The sequence below is a fragment of the Bos grunniens genome, chromosome 11 (assembly GCF_055505025.1).
Source record: "Bos grunniens cultivar Pamir isolate PY7600 chromosome 11, Bosgru_T2T1.0, whole genome shotgun sequence".
Lineage (NCBI taxonomy): Eukaryota > Metazoa > Chordata > Mammalia > Artiodactyla > Bovidae > Bos > Bos grunniens.
In genome coordinates, this window is record NC_141175.1 from 93364275 (window position 1) to 93380440 (window position 16166).

Below are 16166 nucleotides of genomic sequence, written 5' to 3' on the forward strand. Positions count from 1 at the left end.
TTTTAAAAAGTGATTACAGGTTTTTCTGTTAAATGGTAGTTTTGGTGATATAGAATTCTATTATTTTTCTGTTGACCAATCGTGATACAATGGTTTTAAGTGAGTAATAGCTATATAATCACAATAGTAAAAGATGTTTATCGGTTTTCACAATCAATAGCCAGACAAAAAGTAAAAGATAATTATAGTTTCACGCCATAGTGGGAACATGATTATCCTAACAATATAAAATAATTACATACAGTTTGGGGGGTCAAGCAGACTGATGTGACAAGTGGAAGTACATACATGCACACGTTTTCACCTGCTCAGCCGGTCTATGTCCTTTGGTTGGTGCATTTAACCATTTACATTTAAGGTGATTACAGATATATATGATCTTATTACTGTTTCCTTAATTGTTCTGGATTTTCTGTAGGTAGCTCTTTTCCTTCTCGTTTCCTGCCTAGAGAAGTTCCTTTAGCATTTGTTGTAAAGCTGGTTTGGTGGTGCTGAATTCTCTTAACTTTAGCTTGTCTGGAAAGCTTTTGATTGCTCCATCAAATCTGAATGAGTCTTGTTGGGTAGGGTATTCTTGGTTGTAGGTTATTCCCTTTCATCACTTTAAATATATCATGCCATTCGGCTTGTAGAGTTTCTGTTGAGAAATCAGCTGATAGCCTGATGGGAGTTCCCTTGAATATTGTCATTTTTCCCTTGTTGCTTTTAAATATTTTATTTCTGTCTTTAATTTTTGTCAGTTTACTTACTATGTGTTTCAGTGTGTTCCTCCTTGGGTTTACCCTGCCTGGGACTCTCTGTGCTTCCTGGACTTGGTTGACTATTTCCTTTCCCAGTTAGGGAAGTTTACAGCTATTATCTCTTCGAATATGTCCTCAGGTCCTTTCTCTCTTCTCCTTCTGGGACCCCTATGATGCAGATGTTGATGCATTTAATGTCCCAGAGGCTCTTAGGTTGTCTTCCATTTCTGCTCCTTTTTTTTTCTATGTTCGGTTCTGTGGCAGTGATGTCCACCATTCTGTTCTCCATGTCATTTGTCCATTCTTCTGCCTCAGTTATTCTGCTATTGATTCCTTCTAGCGTATCTCTGTTCTTTAGTTCTTCTAGGTCTTTGGTAAATATTTCTTGCATCTTCTCAATCTTTGCCTCCGTTCTTTTTCCAAGATACTGAATCATCTTCACTATCAGTATTCTGAGTTCTTTTTCTAGAAGGCTGCCTATCTCCACTTCAGTTGTTTTTCTGGGGCTTTATCTTGTCCTTCATCAGTGACATAACTTTCTGCTTGTTCATGCTGATTCAGTTCAGTTCAGTCACTTAGTCGTGTCTGACTCTTTGCGACCCCATGGAATGCAGCATGCCAGGCCTCCCTGTCCATCACCAACTCCTGGAATTTACTCAAACTCATGTCCATTGACTTGGTGATGCCATCTAACCATCTCCTTCTCTGTCGTCCCCATCCCCAGATTCGTCTACCTGACTGTTGTCCCTTCTAATTTTCTTATGCTGTCAGTCTCCATCATCAATCAGCCCTTCCTTTATATAGTCACAAATATTTCTAGGTCCATTTTTCAATTCTTCATTGTCACAGCAATTCATCTTATTAAACAATAACCAGCCATACAAGCTGTGAAACATCCTTCCAAGAAAAATTTAGCAGTCTACATATATGTGCTACGCCGTGCAAGGAAAATAAAAGATGAATAAGGCTCAGATGCTGCCCTGAGTGGGCTTCGCAGGTGGCACTGGTGGTAAAGAACCCACCTGTCAATGCCAGAGACGTAAAAGATGTGGGTTCAATCCCTGGGTTGGGAAGATCCCCTGGAGGAAGGCATGGCAACCCACTCCAGTATTCTTGCCTGGAGAATCCCATGGGCAGAACCTGGCGGGGTCATCCATAGAGTCACAAGGAGTCGGACAGGACTGAAGTGACTGCCCTGAGTATCACATCATCTAGTAGGAGAAATATGATGTATGTCAATAACTGTAATTATATAACCCAGGTGGACCATGGCAATGGCTGAAGAGGCTTGGGGGCAGAATGCTTTGAGACTTAACAGGGGACACACCAATAGATGGAGAAACCAGAGGCTTCATGGGGTGGCATTTGTACTGAATGATGGTGCTAAAGGATGGTATGTTAGTTTCCTACTGCTTCCATAACAAATTACCACAAATTTAGTGTGTTAAAACTATACTTGGTAATTTACAGCGTGGTGACAATAGTTAATCATACTGTACCACATACTGGAGTTGCCAAGAGCACTGTGATCACACAGCTCTGTAAGTCTGTGGCGCTGCAGGGTCCTTTGCTTATTTGCACGGGGTCACAGTTAAGGTGTTGGTGGGGCTGTGTTCCTTTCTGGAGGCTCTTTAAATGCATCTGCTTCCAAGTTTATTCAAGTTGTCAGCTGGATTCAGTTCCTTGTTGTGGCAGGACTGAGGTCCTGATTCCTTGCCAGCTGGAAGCTGGGGGTTTTTGCTCCTAGCAGCCACTCCCATCCCTCCTCACACTTTCCATGTGCCCCATATCCACCCCCCAGCAGTGGGGGTTGAATCCTCTCATGCTTTGGAACTTCTTCTGCCTCATCTCTTCTGACCTCAGCTAGGGAAACTGATTGGATCAGTTTTGGATTACCCACTTAGGTAATCCAGGCTCATCAACCCATTTTCAGGTCTGTAACCTAATTAACATCTGTAACCTTGTGCCTTGCAAGGGAGTGTATTTACAGGATCCAGGGATTAGGACGAGCACATCTTTGGAGAGCTCTTATCCTGCCTGCCTCTGATGGGTAGAAGTTACATATGCTGGGCCTGGCCAGAGGGCTCTTCAGGCAGAGGAAATGGAAAGGATGAACCCTGGAGGCCAGAGACGACCTGCAAGGAGCACTGAGAACAGCCAGCCTTTCTCCTGGGGCGTAACCATGTCTTATGATATGCGTGCGAGCTCTTGGGTCAAGTAACAGCCTCTGAATGAGAACAAGGCAAACACAGACAACTGACGGAGGGGTGTGGGAAGCGCAGGGCCACCTGCCTAGTTCCACGGTGGAAGCTAGAGACCTGATGTGGATACTGAATTCTTCAGCATTCCAGTTTGTCTTTTTACATTAACAGACTAACATTCACAGTGCTCTAGTTATGTCCTCAAAGTTCTCATTTATAAGCACCCGGACTAAAACACGTAACTACTTTTCACTCCCTGGGACATCTTAAATTTATTTCACACATTACAAAGAGAAGTATCCTGACAAAGTTATATATTCACTGTCCAGATATAAGGGAAAAAACACAATAGTGGAAGAAAATTAAGTCTTATTTATTTCAAAAACCAAACCACTAGGAAAATATATCACAGTCTTCAAACAGCAGACAATATTTCAAGTAAGTTGGTAAAAAGACAAGGTCCTTATCAAAATGATAAGGGGCCAGAACTGGGGCAAGAACGCATGTAGCCAAGGCCCTGGCAAAAGTGGTATTTGGTGATGGAGGGCGGTCCCTTTATCGCTCTAAAGGGGCCACAGTTCATCCCTGAGTTGCTTACTTTTCCTCCCTCGACTTTTTTTGTTGCCAGGGGATTGTCTCAACAAAGCTCTGTTATTTCAGGAGGCAAAGTAAGCAACACTGGGCTTAGGCTTTCATCCTGTTTCATGACAGATTTTTCCAAAGCCCGTCCTTCACAGCCCTCTTAATTAAGCAGCCGATAGTTCCTCTTTCACTGTTCATTCCTGAATATGAGCATATTATACTGTCAAAATCCCGTTCCCCTCAAGGCTGTGTGTCACTGTAAGATTGTCTGGCTGCTTGGCTGACTCTGCCGCAGGCAGCCTCAGGGCCCGCCACGGCTGCCAGGGAGAGGGAGCACACCTGCTTCCCTTACCAGTGTGAGGTCTCTTACATTTTTGCAGGGTCTCCCGGCTGAATGATGTAATGTGTGAGAATTTTAAGAAACACACATCCACATCTTGATGGTCAGAAATGAGTACCTGCAGGGACCCTTTCAAAGTTTTTATCCAAACTGCCTCTCCCAACTTTACATTTTAATGTCATGCCCTTGTCTATAAAAGAAAAACAAGCAAAACCAACCCCCGGAAGCCCCCTGCCCCCTTCTGCATTAGTGACTGCATGGATTTTATTAGTTTGTGGAAAATGTTGTAGTGATCCTTCTGGTAAACAGCAGGTGGACACCAAACAGAACACCTTTCATACTCCATTAGACCATAAGCTGGTTACGTGAACCTGCCAGCCTCTTGGTATCTGTGCAGTAAGAGGATCTGGTACCTTGGAGGGCCCTGGTTTGGTACAAGGGAGACTCCCTATTGGTAGGAGAAGTACTTGCCACATGAAATTCAGGCTCACAACAAACCTCCTGTGCTATCTGTGACCCAAATTTTAGCACCGCTCTTTCTCCATTTCACTTTCTAGGATTGAAACACAAAGGAACCAGCGTCCAGAGGAAAGAAACACAGGCCTTAGACTTGCTGCCATTCTTAATTTCCTCATTCATCAACTCTCCTTATTAAGGAGACCCAAATCCCCATTCGGCTTTTTAAATTGATTCCTGCCCTCAGCCCTGATGGCCACTAGCAGACAGCTACTTCCCAATGGAAGAGAGAGACTCCTTCATCTTCCTGGTCATGGTTGGGATGAGGTTCATGTGGTCATCCACACACTTGGTCACGCAGGTCTCCAGCTGCCGCTTCACGTGAAGCTCCTTACTCCCTGCGTCTATTGAATCTTTGGCCTTGTCATTGCAGTACATGGTGCACCGGGCCAGGCGGTCCTGCGGCAAGAAGGGAAAGGGTAGAGAAGCGGAAAGGCTGACCTTCATTTACCAAGTGCTGATCCTGTGCCACGTTCTATACTACGTGTTTTGGCTTGACGTGTATTATCTTGATCAATTAAAGGGACACTATAGTGGAACTGACCAAGACTGTCCTGATTAAAACAGACGGTGGCACCATGAGGGCCCAGACAAAGCATTCCTAGAAAGCAGCTGAATGACCGAATAAGTTGTAAGAAGTGCCTTCCAGGACGTAAGAAGGAACTAGAGGCTACTGTCACTCAACTACAGACTTTCAAACACCCTGATTTTATAAGGTCTGGCATCACTACAGAAAAATACTCAATTCAGCAAATATTTATTGAGCTTCTACTAGATGCTAGGGACCCTATTGTTGGGGAATACAGCGATGAGTAAAACAGATAAAGCTCTTTCTTTCACTGAACTGATACTCCAGTGGAGGGAGATGGACAAACAAGTAAGTGAAGACATTGGGGAAACAGCTGGATATATGAATCTGGATAAGGAGTGAAGCTGGTCTAAAGATATGAATGCAGGAGTTGTCAGTATATAGATATTTGCTATGAGACTACAGAACTAGATTGAGGTCCAAGCATAACCCTGGGCACTCCAATGCTCTTCAGAGATTGGAGAGAGTAAAAAAGACAGTAAATGAGAACAAGAAAGGAGCAGGGGCGGGGCAGGGAGTGACCAGGACAGTGAGCTATCCTATCCTGGTGGCCAAATGAATAAAGATTTTTAAACAAGGGGGAGAGTGATCCACTGTGTCAATGATGCAGGCAGACTGAGTAAGATGAGGAATGAGAAATGACCATTGGATTTAGCCCCATGGAAGGGAGTGGAAAGAGTGGTTCTGGTGCAATGGAAAAGTAAGTCTGATTGCAGGACTGAACAGTGAATGGAAGAGAACGTTGTACAGTAATTCAAGAAGCAAACTTGGAAAGACTTGTAAAATAAAGTGTCAAACACAGAGAAACCCTTTGGAGTTTCATGACCTTGGAGAAGTTATCCTTTTACAGTGCCAGTCATTGTGAAGAATTTTACATAGAATATAAAAATGTTTCACATTGGATATAAATTTGTCCACATGAAAAGAATCCCAGGCTATGAAATACTGATTCAGAAGTGGGCCCTCTTCCACCCAAGTTTCAGGAAAGTACACCCAGAGGAAGGGAGTAAAAGGAAGCTGGGGACACCCTTTGCTGCTCCAGAAAGAAATATGGGGCAGGGCAGGGGGAGAGGAGGCTCTTAGTGACCTCAGAGAGGCTTATGAGTCAGGCATCAATAAGTCAACCAAAATAATGCTTCATGTAAATGACTGCTCTTTAGTGACACAGGAGCTGCCCTCTGGGTACAGTAAGTAGGGGCATCCTGGGTGGGAAAACCCACAAAATGATGGTAGGATCTTGCTCTAATCTGTACCTTTTAAAGACTGGCTTATTCCACTTTCCTGGGGATTCTGCTATTGTAAGAATGAACTAACATATTTTACAAAGCTTCATACAGTACAGTAGACATATATTTGATGTCTATGAAAAAAAAAGCATAAGGCTCTTGGTCATGAACTCCCTTTTGCATTGTTTCTATGGGAAATTCTTACAGCACTCAACCTCTAGGACCTTTTCCAGAATTTTAAACCCTGTAAAGACTAGCCGGACATAGGACTGTCACAGATGTTAACACAAAAACAAGACACTAAAGCCAAGAATTCTGAACCAACGCTTGTCATCTGCAAAAGAGCAACATCTAGAGCTGGAGTGGTCTGGCTGGGGTATTCCTCACCTGGAACTTCTCCAACTCGCTGGTCACCAGGGCCTGAGCTTGAGCCAGAGGTGCATGGCAGCGCTCAATGCACTGGTGCACTTGCTGCATGGACGCCTGGCTTTCCTCACAACAGGCAGCGCTGCACCGGAACATAAGGCCCTGTGGGGGGAGGGCAGAGACGGGTGAGGCAGGAAAGCCTTCGTGCAGAGATGACCACCACCGAGTGCAGCAGAGGCTAGGGGGCACGTCGCACCTGCACCTCTCCTTAGAATAGACACCAAGAGCTTAAAACCACGAATGGAAATATTATCCTCGGTGCCTAGCAGAGTGTTTCATTGCCGCTAGCTCACTGACAGTTGTTGAACCGAAGGCTGGATGGACGGGGAGGGTGGTGGAGGATGAGACTGGGCCAAGTTCTGAAAACCAGGTGCCTAAACCACAGGGTTCAGAGGTCAGCGATCTAGTAACCATCCACCAAGGGGCAACTGGTCCACTGACTCCAGGGACACCTTGACAAGCGTGGGATCAACAGCCGCACAACATTCAGGGGATCAAAGCGGAACAGCATATGAGACATCGCTGCGTGAGCCGAGTATGAGCAGGCCATTGAGGAGGCCGAGCACCGTCGGCTTTCCGGTCTTTCACCTTGGCGGTGCTCTTTGGGCGGGCTCTGGCTGCTCACTTGCGAAGCGGCCGCACAAGACGGGAAGGTGGGGGAGGCTGAAACCTTACTCCAGGGAGCTTCTCAACCCTGGCGAGGGGACACCCCCTACCCCGCCTGGCCTGGGGGGTGGGGGGCGGGCAAACGGCCTTGCGCGTGCCGAGGGCGCACAGATTTCATTCGCTCAGCCGAAGCCCCAGTTCTAAGAGTGAACAGTGCTTCCAAGGACGCAGCGACGACCCCAGGGACACCCCGACCCGGGTCTGCAGGCTGGGAGGCAGTAGTGCGTAAGGATCCTGAGGCGGCTGCGGCAAGGGGAAGAAAATTCCGGACCGTACTCGCTCCCCCCAACCCCGGGTCGGCTCCCGCCCCGCTACCTGCATCTTCCGGATATTCTCCCTCTCCAGACTCTTCACCATGGAGTCCACCGCCTCCTGCACCCGGAGCTGCTGCAGCTCCGCCATGGCGACCCGCGCGGTTCCCTGCTGCGCCGGCGCCCACATGGCCTCCCGCGCACGGGCCCGCCCCCTCGCCGCCACTTCCCGGGTCACCGCGGCGCGCCCTTCCCCTGCCCACGCCGCCCCCTAGCGTCCGAGAGGAGTAACTGCACTCCTGGCGGCCCGCTCCCGCGGCGCTCCGGGGTCCCGCCCCTGGCGTCCCCGCCCACCCCCCGGGATTCTTTACCAGGTCTGCGCACCTCTGCTAGAGCCAAACAGTTCTTTTTCTCCTTACCTGTCTGGGTCCCTGCTCCCCTCTCTTACTTAAAGTTCTTTAAATTCATTTTTGTTTATTTTTAAGAAACTGAAGTAAGTAATGCTCAAAATTCTCCAAGCCAGGCTTCAACAGTACGTGAACCGTGAACTTCCAGATGTTGAAGCCGGATTTAGAAAAGGCAGGGGAACCAGAGATCAAATTGCCAACATACGCTGGATCATAGAAAAAGCAAGAGAATTTCAGAAAAACATCTATTTCTGCTTTATTGACTTTGCCAAAGCCTTTGACTGTGTGGATCAAAACAAACTGTGGAAAATTCTTAAAGAGATGGGAAATACCAGACCACCTGACCTGCCTCCTGAGAAATCTGTATGCAGGTCAAGAAGCAAGAGTTATAACTGTACATGGAACAACAGACTGGTTCCGAGTCAGGAAAGGAGTACATCAAGGCTGTATATTGTCACTCTGCTTATTTAAATTACATGCAGAGTACATCATAAGGAATGCTGGGCTGGAAGAAGCACAAGCTGGAATCAAAATTGCTGGGAAAAAATATCAATAACCTCAGATATGCAGATGACACCACCCTTATGGCAGAAAGCAAAGAAGAAATAAAGAGCCTCTTGATGAAAGTAAAAGAGGAGAGTGAAAAAGTTGGCTTAAAACTCAACGTTCAGAAAACGAAGATCATGGTATCCAGTCCCATCCCTTCATGGCAAATAGATGGGAAACAATGGAAACAGTGACAGACTTTATTTTCTTGGGCTCCAAAATCACTGCTGATAGTGACTGTAGCCATGAAATTAAAAGACACTTGCTCCTTGGAAGAAAAGCTATGACCAATCTAGACAGCATATTAAAAAAACAGAGACATTACTTTGCCAACAAAGGTCTGTCTGGTCAAAGCTATGGTTTTCCAGTAGTCATGTATGGATGTGAGAGTTGGACTATAAAGAAAGCTGACCACCAAAGAATTGATGCTTTTGAACTGTGGAGTTGGAGAAGACTCTTGAGAGTCCCTTGGACTGCAAAGAGATCCAACCAGTCCATCCTAAAGGAAATCAGTCCTGAATATTCATTGGAAGGACTGATGCTGAAGCTGAAACTCCAGTATTTTGGTCATCTGATGCGAAGAACTGACTCATTTGAAAAGACCCTGATGCTGGGAAAGATTGAAGGTGGGAGGAGAAGGGGACGGCAGAGGATGAGATGGTTGGATGGCATCACCAACTCAATGGACAGTTTGAGTAAGCTCTGGGAGTTGGTGATGGACAGGGAGGCATGGCATGCTGCAAAGAGTTGGACACAACTTAACTGATACTTGATTTACAGTGTGCCAATCTCTGCTGTACAGCAAAGTGAAAAAAAAATTTAATATGATTCATGTAAAAGATAGGTGTGCAGATCTTAGATGTAAACAGCTTGATGAGTTTTAACAGGCCTTGACCTTTCCCTTTCAACCTCTGCCCTTTTTCCCCCTATTGCTCCTGACCCCAAGCAACCACTGATCTGCTCTTTCACTACAGATTTCCTTTTCTTTTCTAGAATATAATATATGTATTTATATATAAATCATTCATTCCTATGTACTTTTGGGGGGGGTCTGGTTCCCTTCACCTAACATAACACTTTTGAGGCTGAGCCTTATCTTCAGTTCTTTTTGCTGTATTATTCTGTAGTATTCTATTTAATGGAAGTACAGCAATTTATTTTTCCATTCCCCTGTTGATGGGCATTTGGGCCCTTCCCAGTTATTCTGAATAAAGTGGTGACTGTGAACATCACTGAGCAAATCTTTTGTAGACATAAATTTCAATTTCTCTTGGGCAAATAAATATCCAGAAGTGGAATCATTGGATTGTTGGTAGATATATTTATGCATTCATTTCTAATAAGAAATTGTTAGCTTCACAGGCACAATGTGGGAGCTATAGATATTCAGTTGACAAGGAAGCATTTATGTGTCAGCAGCAGTGAGCTGTTTCGGAGCTTCTGGAACAGTTCTGTCTGGAAAACCCCTTCCCCCACCTCCTATGCATTCATTTATTAGGACTTCCCTGGTGGCTCAGCAGTAAAGAATCCACCCGCCAATGCAGGAGCCTCAGGAGATATGGTTCAGTCCCTGGGTTGGAAAGATCCCCTGGCAGAGGAAATGGCAACATACTCCAGTATTCTTGCCTGGGAAATCCCATGGCTAGAGGAACCTGGACAGCTACAGTCCGTGGGGTTGCACAGAGTGGGACAGGACTGAGTGACCATGCGTGCAGGCATGCATGCTTCCAACCCTTCCTGTTACAGGCTACTTCCAAACTTTAGTGAGTTATCTATCTTATTAATCTGGAATTATTTCTAGTTCTCCCAATCCAATGTCTGCTCAAGGTCTGCAGGTCTACAGAGGAAAGATCTAATGCCTTAGAGATGGACTACCAGGCCTTTCAGAATCTGCTGGAACCTACCTTTCCAACACCAATCTCTCCACTCACTACCATATGTCAGCTATGCCCAACCACTGCTGCTGCTGCTGCTAAGTCGCTTCAGTCATGTCCAAGTCTGTGCGACCCCACAGATGGCAGCCCACCAGGCTCCCCCGTCCCTGGGATTCTCCAGGCAAGAACACTGGAGTGGGTTGCCATTTCCTTCTCCAATGCATAAAGTGAAAAGGGAAAGTGAAGTCACTCGGTCATGTCCGACTCTTAGCGACCCCATGGACTGCAGCCTACCAGGCTCCTCCATCCATGGGATTTTCCAGGCAAGTCCTGGAGTGGGGTGTCATTGCCATCTCCAGCCCAACCACTGACAGTCCCCAAACATGTCAGCACCCCTTCCCAGGTCCCCAGACCACCAGCTGTGCCCCTTGTCCGAGGTGCCCTTCCCCACCTCTCTTCTTCAGCTTGTGGGCTCCTACTGAAGACTTAGTTTAGATGCTACACAATTGGTGTCTTATCCTGAATGCTCCTGTAGTGCTTTATGTTTTCTGCCTTTTTCCTATCACAGTGTCTTTTTTACAAAGCAGGGGTCTCAAACTCACCAGCATTTTTGGGTCCTAGAGAGAGGCAGCACCAGTGAGTGAAGCTGGTCTGGGGTCAGTACCAGTGTGGGCAGAGTGATGGGGACTGTGGTAGACCAAAGAACATTTTCAGTGTTTCCCCTTAAACAACATGGCCATACAACACAAGGTAAACCTGATTCTTCAGGTGCTTTCATCAAGTGATTAAACTGCTTCCTTTCCTTTTCATTACCCTTGCTAGCTGGTGAGCCTTTTGAGAACGTTGTGTTGTTCTTTCCATTTTCCTTAGCACTAATAACAGTACAATACACACACATAATCAGGGAAATTTTGCTGAAGACAGTAACGAGTGAGAAGGTGATAGCTTATCTTTCTGTAAATTTTCTCCACTTTCAAGTTTGCCTGATAGGTGGTGTGGCCTCTGGCCCACTCTGTGTACTTGGAAAGATTCTGGGCGACTTGGTGAGGGGCTTTTGGATAAGATGGAGCAAAACCAAGCCCCTTTGGGAGAAATAACTCTAAAACCCTAGGGGGTGTGGACACTGGGCAAGGGATGGGAGAAATCTGGTTGGGACCTGGCTAGAGGTTGTCCCTAGTCCTACCAACCCCCTAGTCCCTCAGCCTACATCTATCTGAGCCTCAGTTTCCTAATATGATGAAAAGAAAAAAAAATAAAAAAAGAGGGAAGCAAATTTATATTCATTGGCTGGTTTCAGGAAAGTACATAGAATAGAGTACTTTTAGGTTTGCAGAGGAAAATCTCTTTTTAATACAAAGAATTATTATGGAGAAATTTAAAGAATATTACTAAGAATTATTATTAAGAATCAAATCATTGAACAATGAGCTTACTGGTCACTGGAGAGAACAAGATGAGATGTGGGATGTTTTATGGTGAGTTTATGACAAGACTGAGGAGATTTGAGGTGTTTTCACCTAAAGCAGCGACTTCTCTCACCCTTACCTGCCTGCAACCCTCGTGGGTCAGAGGCTCACCTTCCTTGGAGACGTTTAAAGCCCAGTTCCAGGGAGATAATGCAGATTGGCAAGCACGTGGTTCTGGAAGCATCCGTCTTATATATTTTCTCTGTTAAACAATATAGCCGTGAGTGCTGTGGTCAGTAGGAAGTCAGCCCAGTGTTTGACAACTTGACAGATCTGGATTTGATTTCTACTTTGCCTCTTACCAGTGATGTCATCTTAGACAAGTTATTTGTTTATTGGGGGCTGTGCTGGGTCTTTGTTGCTGTGAGGGCTTTTCTCTAGATCCTGTGAGCAGGGCTGCTCTCTAGTTGCGGTGCGCAGGCTGCTCGCTGCAATGGCTTCTCTTGTTGAGGAGCATGGGCTCTAAGGCATTCGGGCTTCTGTGGTTTGGCTTCCGGGCTCTAGAGCACAGGCTCAATAGCTGTGGTGCATGGGCTTAGTTGTGCTGAGACATGTATGATCTTCCTAGACCAGGGATCGAACTCGTGTCTCCTGCATTGGCAGGCAGATTCTTCACCACTGAGCCACCAGGAAAGCCCTAGACAAGTTATTTAATACTTGACTACCTCACCATGTGGTTGCTCTGTGACTTTTGCCCCTGGATAATGTCTGCCTCCACTCAGGCCAGGCAAAACTAGTATAGTCCTTTCTTCATGTAATTATAGACATCTTTATACTTACAGAGCAAAGTATCCCAGGAGGAGTCTCTTCTGTGGGTGAAATATAGCCGAACCTGGGACCCTCTTACTGAAGTGCTTGCACCTGGACAAATGTCTCCTTGAGCCAAAGAAAACAAAGGAACTGTAGGTGATTGGAAATAACTGCATGCATTGTGAACAATAGGATACAAAAAGGACATAAACCAACGGATATTTCTGTGGTGCCTGGGGCAAAAGTGAGGTACTGCGAAAGGTCCTGCACTCAGTATTACCAAGGGGGCGGGCAGACCACCTAGCAATGCCCCCTGCCCAGCCCATGGATCCTCACTACCCTCCCCCCAACCCCACTGTTAACCTCATTTAATGACCCAAGCAGCTCTCCTCGGGGACCCAGTTCTTGTCTTCTCTCCCTCTTGCTGCAGCACAAACTGCAATAAAGTCTTGCCTGAAATTCTTGTCTGGTCTCTTATCAATTTCTATTGATTAAAGAGTCCTAGGGCCCAGGTCGATAACAATCTGTGTCTCTGGTCAAGAATCATAGAGTTTAAAGGGTTCCTAGAGATCTGTTTGCTTTTGCAAAATTTTTAGAAGAATCATTTGTTTTCAAATGTGACAACTGGGGAAAACTCCAGTATGAAGAACAGATGAAGATGTTATTTTAACAGTCTAAATTAACTTTCCAAGTTCAAATGTCAAAGAATTGTTTAAAGACTATCCAGATAGCCACTGGCCAAGTTATTAGTTATTTGAATTCAAATTAAATGTAAATAAAAACAATTCAGCTCCTTAATCTGATGAGCCACAGTTCAAGTGTTCACTAGGCAAACTTGACTACAGTATATAGACACAGAGCATTTCCTCCATCGCAGAAAGTTCTATTGAACAGCACAGCTTTAGAACAATGAGGCTGTTTTGCTCAGGGTTGTGAATGATGTTCCTATATCCCTATAGCAGTCTCAGATCCAGTGAACATCTTGGTTTGACTTTACTTGCACGGACTCTAGACAACCTTGATTTCACTGGATGAGTAGTTACACACTGTGGTCCTTTCCAACAGCTCTTTTTTTTCAGTCTCAGGATGGCCTTCCATTAAGCAAAGGTGGCAGAAGAAGCTTTAGTTGGAGCCCAGACCAGAGTTAGTTAACCCAATGGCAAAATAACTAATGATGTCTTGTGGGTTAAAATAGGGCAAAGAACTTATTTGAGCAGGTGTTTTTTGAAGGATAGCTCAGAAAGTATTTAAATATATTTTACAAATTAGAATTTTGAGATGTGTGAAATACTCGGGCCTCTCTTGTGGAGCCCTAGGCTACTGCGGGGCACAGTTTGAAAACTCTTGATCCAAATCAAAGTTCTCATGAAACTGGGTCCTAAAAAGACAAAGGGATTCCACATGGTCACACAGTAGGTGATTATCAAAAGGGGAGTAGAAATAGATTTTTCTGACTCAGTTCAGTGTTTTTCATACACTGTTGAAACGATAGGGTCCAAACATGGCTTCCCCCATCATCCGGGCCCTGGTCTTTGGGGCCTTGGTGGCAGAAAAGGTAGGCTCTGGAGCTGGACCTGAGCTGGGAACTGAGCTTGGCCTCACCCTTTCTGACTTGGGATGTTATCTTTGGTGATAACAATGGCAGCTTCCATTTATTGAGCACATATTGTGTGCCAGATATACTATTATCCTCATTCAACATGATCAGATCAGATCAGTTGCTCAGTCGTATCTGACTCTTTTCGACCCCATGAATCGCAGCACGCCAGGCCTCCCTGTCCATCACCAGCTCCCGGAGTTCACTCAGACTCATATCCATCGAGTCAGTGATGCCATCCAGCCATCTCTTCCTCTGTCGTCCCCTTCTCCTCCTGCCCACAATCCCTCCCAGCATCAGCGTCTTTTCCAACGAGTCAACTCTTCGCATGAGGTAGCCAAAGTACTGGAGTTTCAGCTTTAGCATCATTCCTTCCAAAGAAATCCCAGGGCTGATCTCCTTCAGAATGGCCTGGTTGGATCTCCTTGCAGTCCAAGGGACTCTCAAGAGTCTTCTCCAACACCACAGTTCAAAAGCATCAATTCTTCGGCACTCAGCCTTCTTCACAGTCCAACCCTCTCATCCATACATGAGCACAGGAAAAACCATAGCCTTGACTAGACAAACCTTTGTTGGCAAAGTAATGTCTCTGCTTTTGAATATGCTATCTAGGTTGGTCATAACTTTCCTTCCAAGGAGCAAGCGTCTTTTAATTTCATGGCTGCAGTCACCATCTGCAGTGATTTTGGAGCCCAGAAAAATAAAGTCTGACACTGTTTCCACTGTTTCCCCATCTATTTTCCATGAAGTGATGGGACCAGATGCCATGATCTTCGTTTTCTGAATGTTGAGCTTTAAGCCAACTTTTTCACTCTCCACTTTCACGTTCATCAAGAGGCTTTTTAGTTCCTCTTCACTTTCTGCCATAAGGGTGGTGTCATCTGCATATCTGAGGTTATTGATATTTCTCCTGGCAATCTTGATTCCAGCTTGTGTTTCTTCCAGTCCAGCGTTTCTCATGATGTATTCTGCATATAAGTTAAATAAACAGGGTGACAGTATACAGCCTTGACGAACTCCTTTTCCTATTTGGAACCAGTCTGTTGTTCCATGTCCAGTTCTAACTGTTGCTTCCTGACCTGCATACAAATTTCTCAAGAGGCAGATCAGGTGGTCTGGTATTCCCATCTCTTTCAGAATTTTCCACAGTTTATTGTGATCCACACAGTCAAAGGCTTTGGCATAGTCAATAAAGCAGAAATAGATGTTTTTCTGGAACTCTCTTGCTTTTTCCATGATCCAGCGGATATTGGCAATTTGATCTCTGGTTCCTCTGCTTTTTCTAAAATCAGCTTGAACATCAGGAAGTTCACAGTTCACATATTGCTGAAGCCTGGCTTGGAGAATTTTCAGCATTACTTTACTAGCATGTGAGATGAGTGCAATTGTGCAGTAGTTTGAGCATTCTTTGGCATTGCCTTTCTTTGGGATTGGAATGAAAACTGCCCTTTTCCAGTCCTGTGGCCACTGCTGAGTTTTCCAAATTTGCTGGCATATTGAGAGCAGCACTTTCACAGCATCATCTTTCAGGATTTGGAATAGCTCAACTGGAATTCTATCACCTCCACTAGCTTTGTTTGTAGTGATGCTTTCTAAGGCCCACTTGACTTCACATTCCAGGATGTCTGGCTCTAGGTCAGTGATCACACCGTCGTGATTCTCTGGGTCGTGAAGATCTTTTTTGTACAGTTCTTCTGTGTATTCTTGCCACCTCTTCTTAATATCTTCTGCTTCTGTTAGGTCCATATCATTTCTGTCCTTTATCGAGCCCATCTTTGCATGAAATGTTCCTTTGGTATCTCTGATTTTCTTGAAGAGATCTCTAGTCTTTCCCATTCTGTTGTTTTCCTCTATTTCTTTGCATTGATTGCTGAAGAAGGCTTTCTTATCTCTTCTTGCTATTCTTTGGAACTCTGCATTCAGATGTTTATATCTTTCCTTTTCTCCTTTGCTTTTCGCTTCTCTTCTTTTCACAGCTATTTGTAAGGA

The 16166-nt window shown here is 45.2% G+C and overlaps 1 protein-coding gene across 1 annotated transcript; it reads right to left on the reverse strand.

Annotated features, from left to right (window-relative positions):
• Positions 1 to 3293: 3293 nt before the first annotated feature.
• Positions 3294 to 7747, reverse strand: TIMCC (TIM double twin CX3C motif chaperone). The gene is made up of 3 exons (XM_086327588.1): positions 7602 to 7747; positions 6582 to 6722; positions 3294 to 4778 (listed from the first exon to the last, which is right to left on the reverse strand). Exons 1-3 carry the CDS (start codon positions 7725 to 7727, stop codon positions 4590 to 4592), a joined length of 456 nt encoding a protein of 151 aa, XP_086183714.1. The 5' UTR covers positions 7728 to 7747; the 3' UTR covers positions 3294 to 4589.
• Between the last annotated feature and the right edge of the window lie 8419 nt (positions 7748 to 16166).

Coding starts and splice junctions, on each gene's coding strand:
- TIMCC (XM_086327588.1), bottom strand. CDS start 7,727: ATGTGGGCGCCGGCGCAGCAGGGAACCGCGCGGGTCGCCATGGCGGAG. Junction 6,723..7,601: donor AGAATATCCGGAAGATGCAG/GTAGCGGGGCGG, acceptor CTCCCCCCACAG/GGCCTTATGTTCCGGTGCAG. Junction 4,779..6,581: donor GCGAGTTGGAGAAGTTCCAG/GTGAGGAATACC, acceptor TTCTTGCCGCAG/GACCGCCTGGCCCGGTGCAC.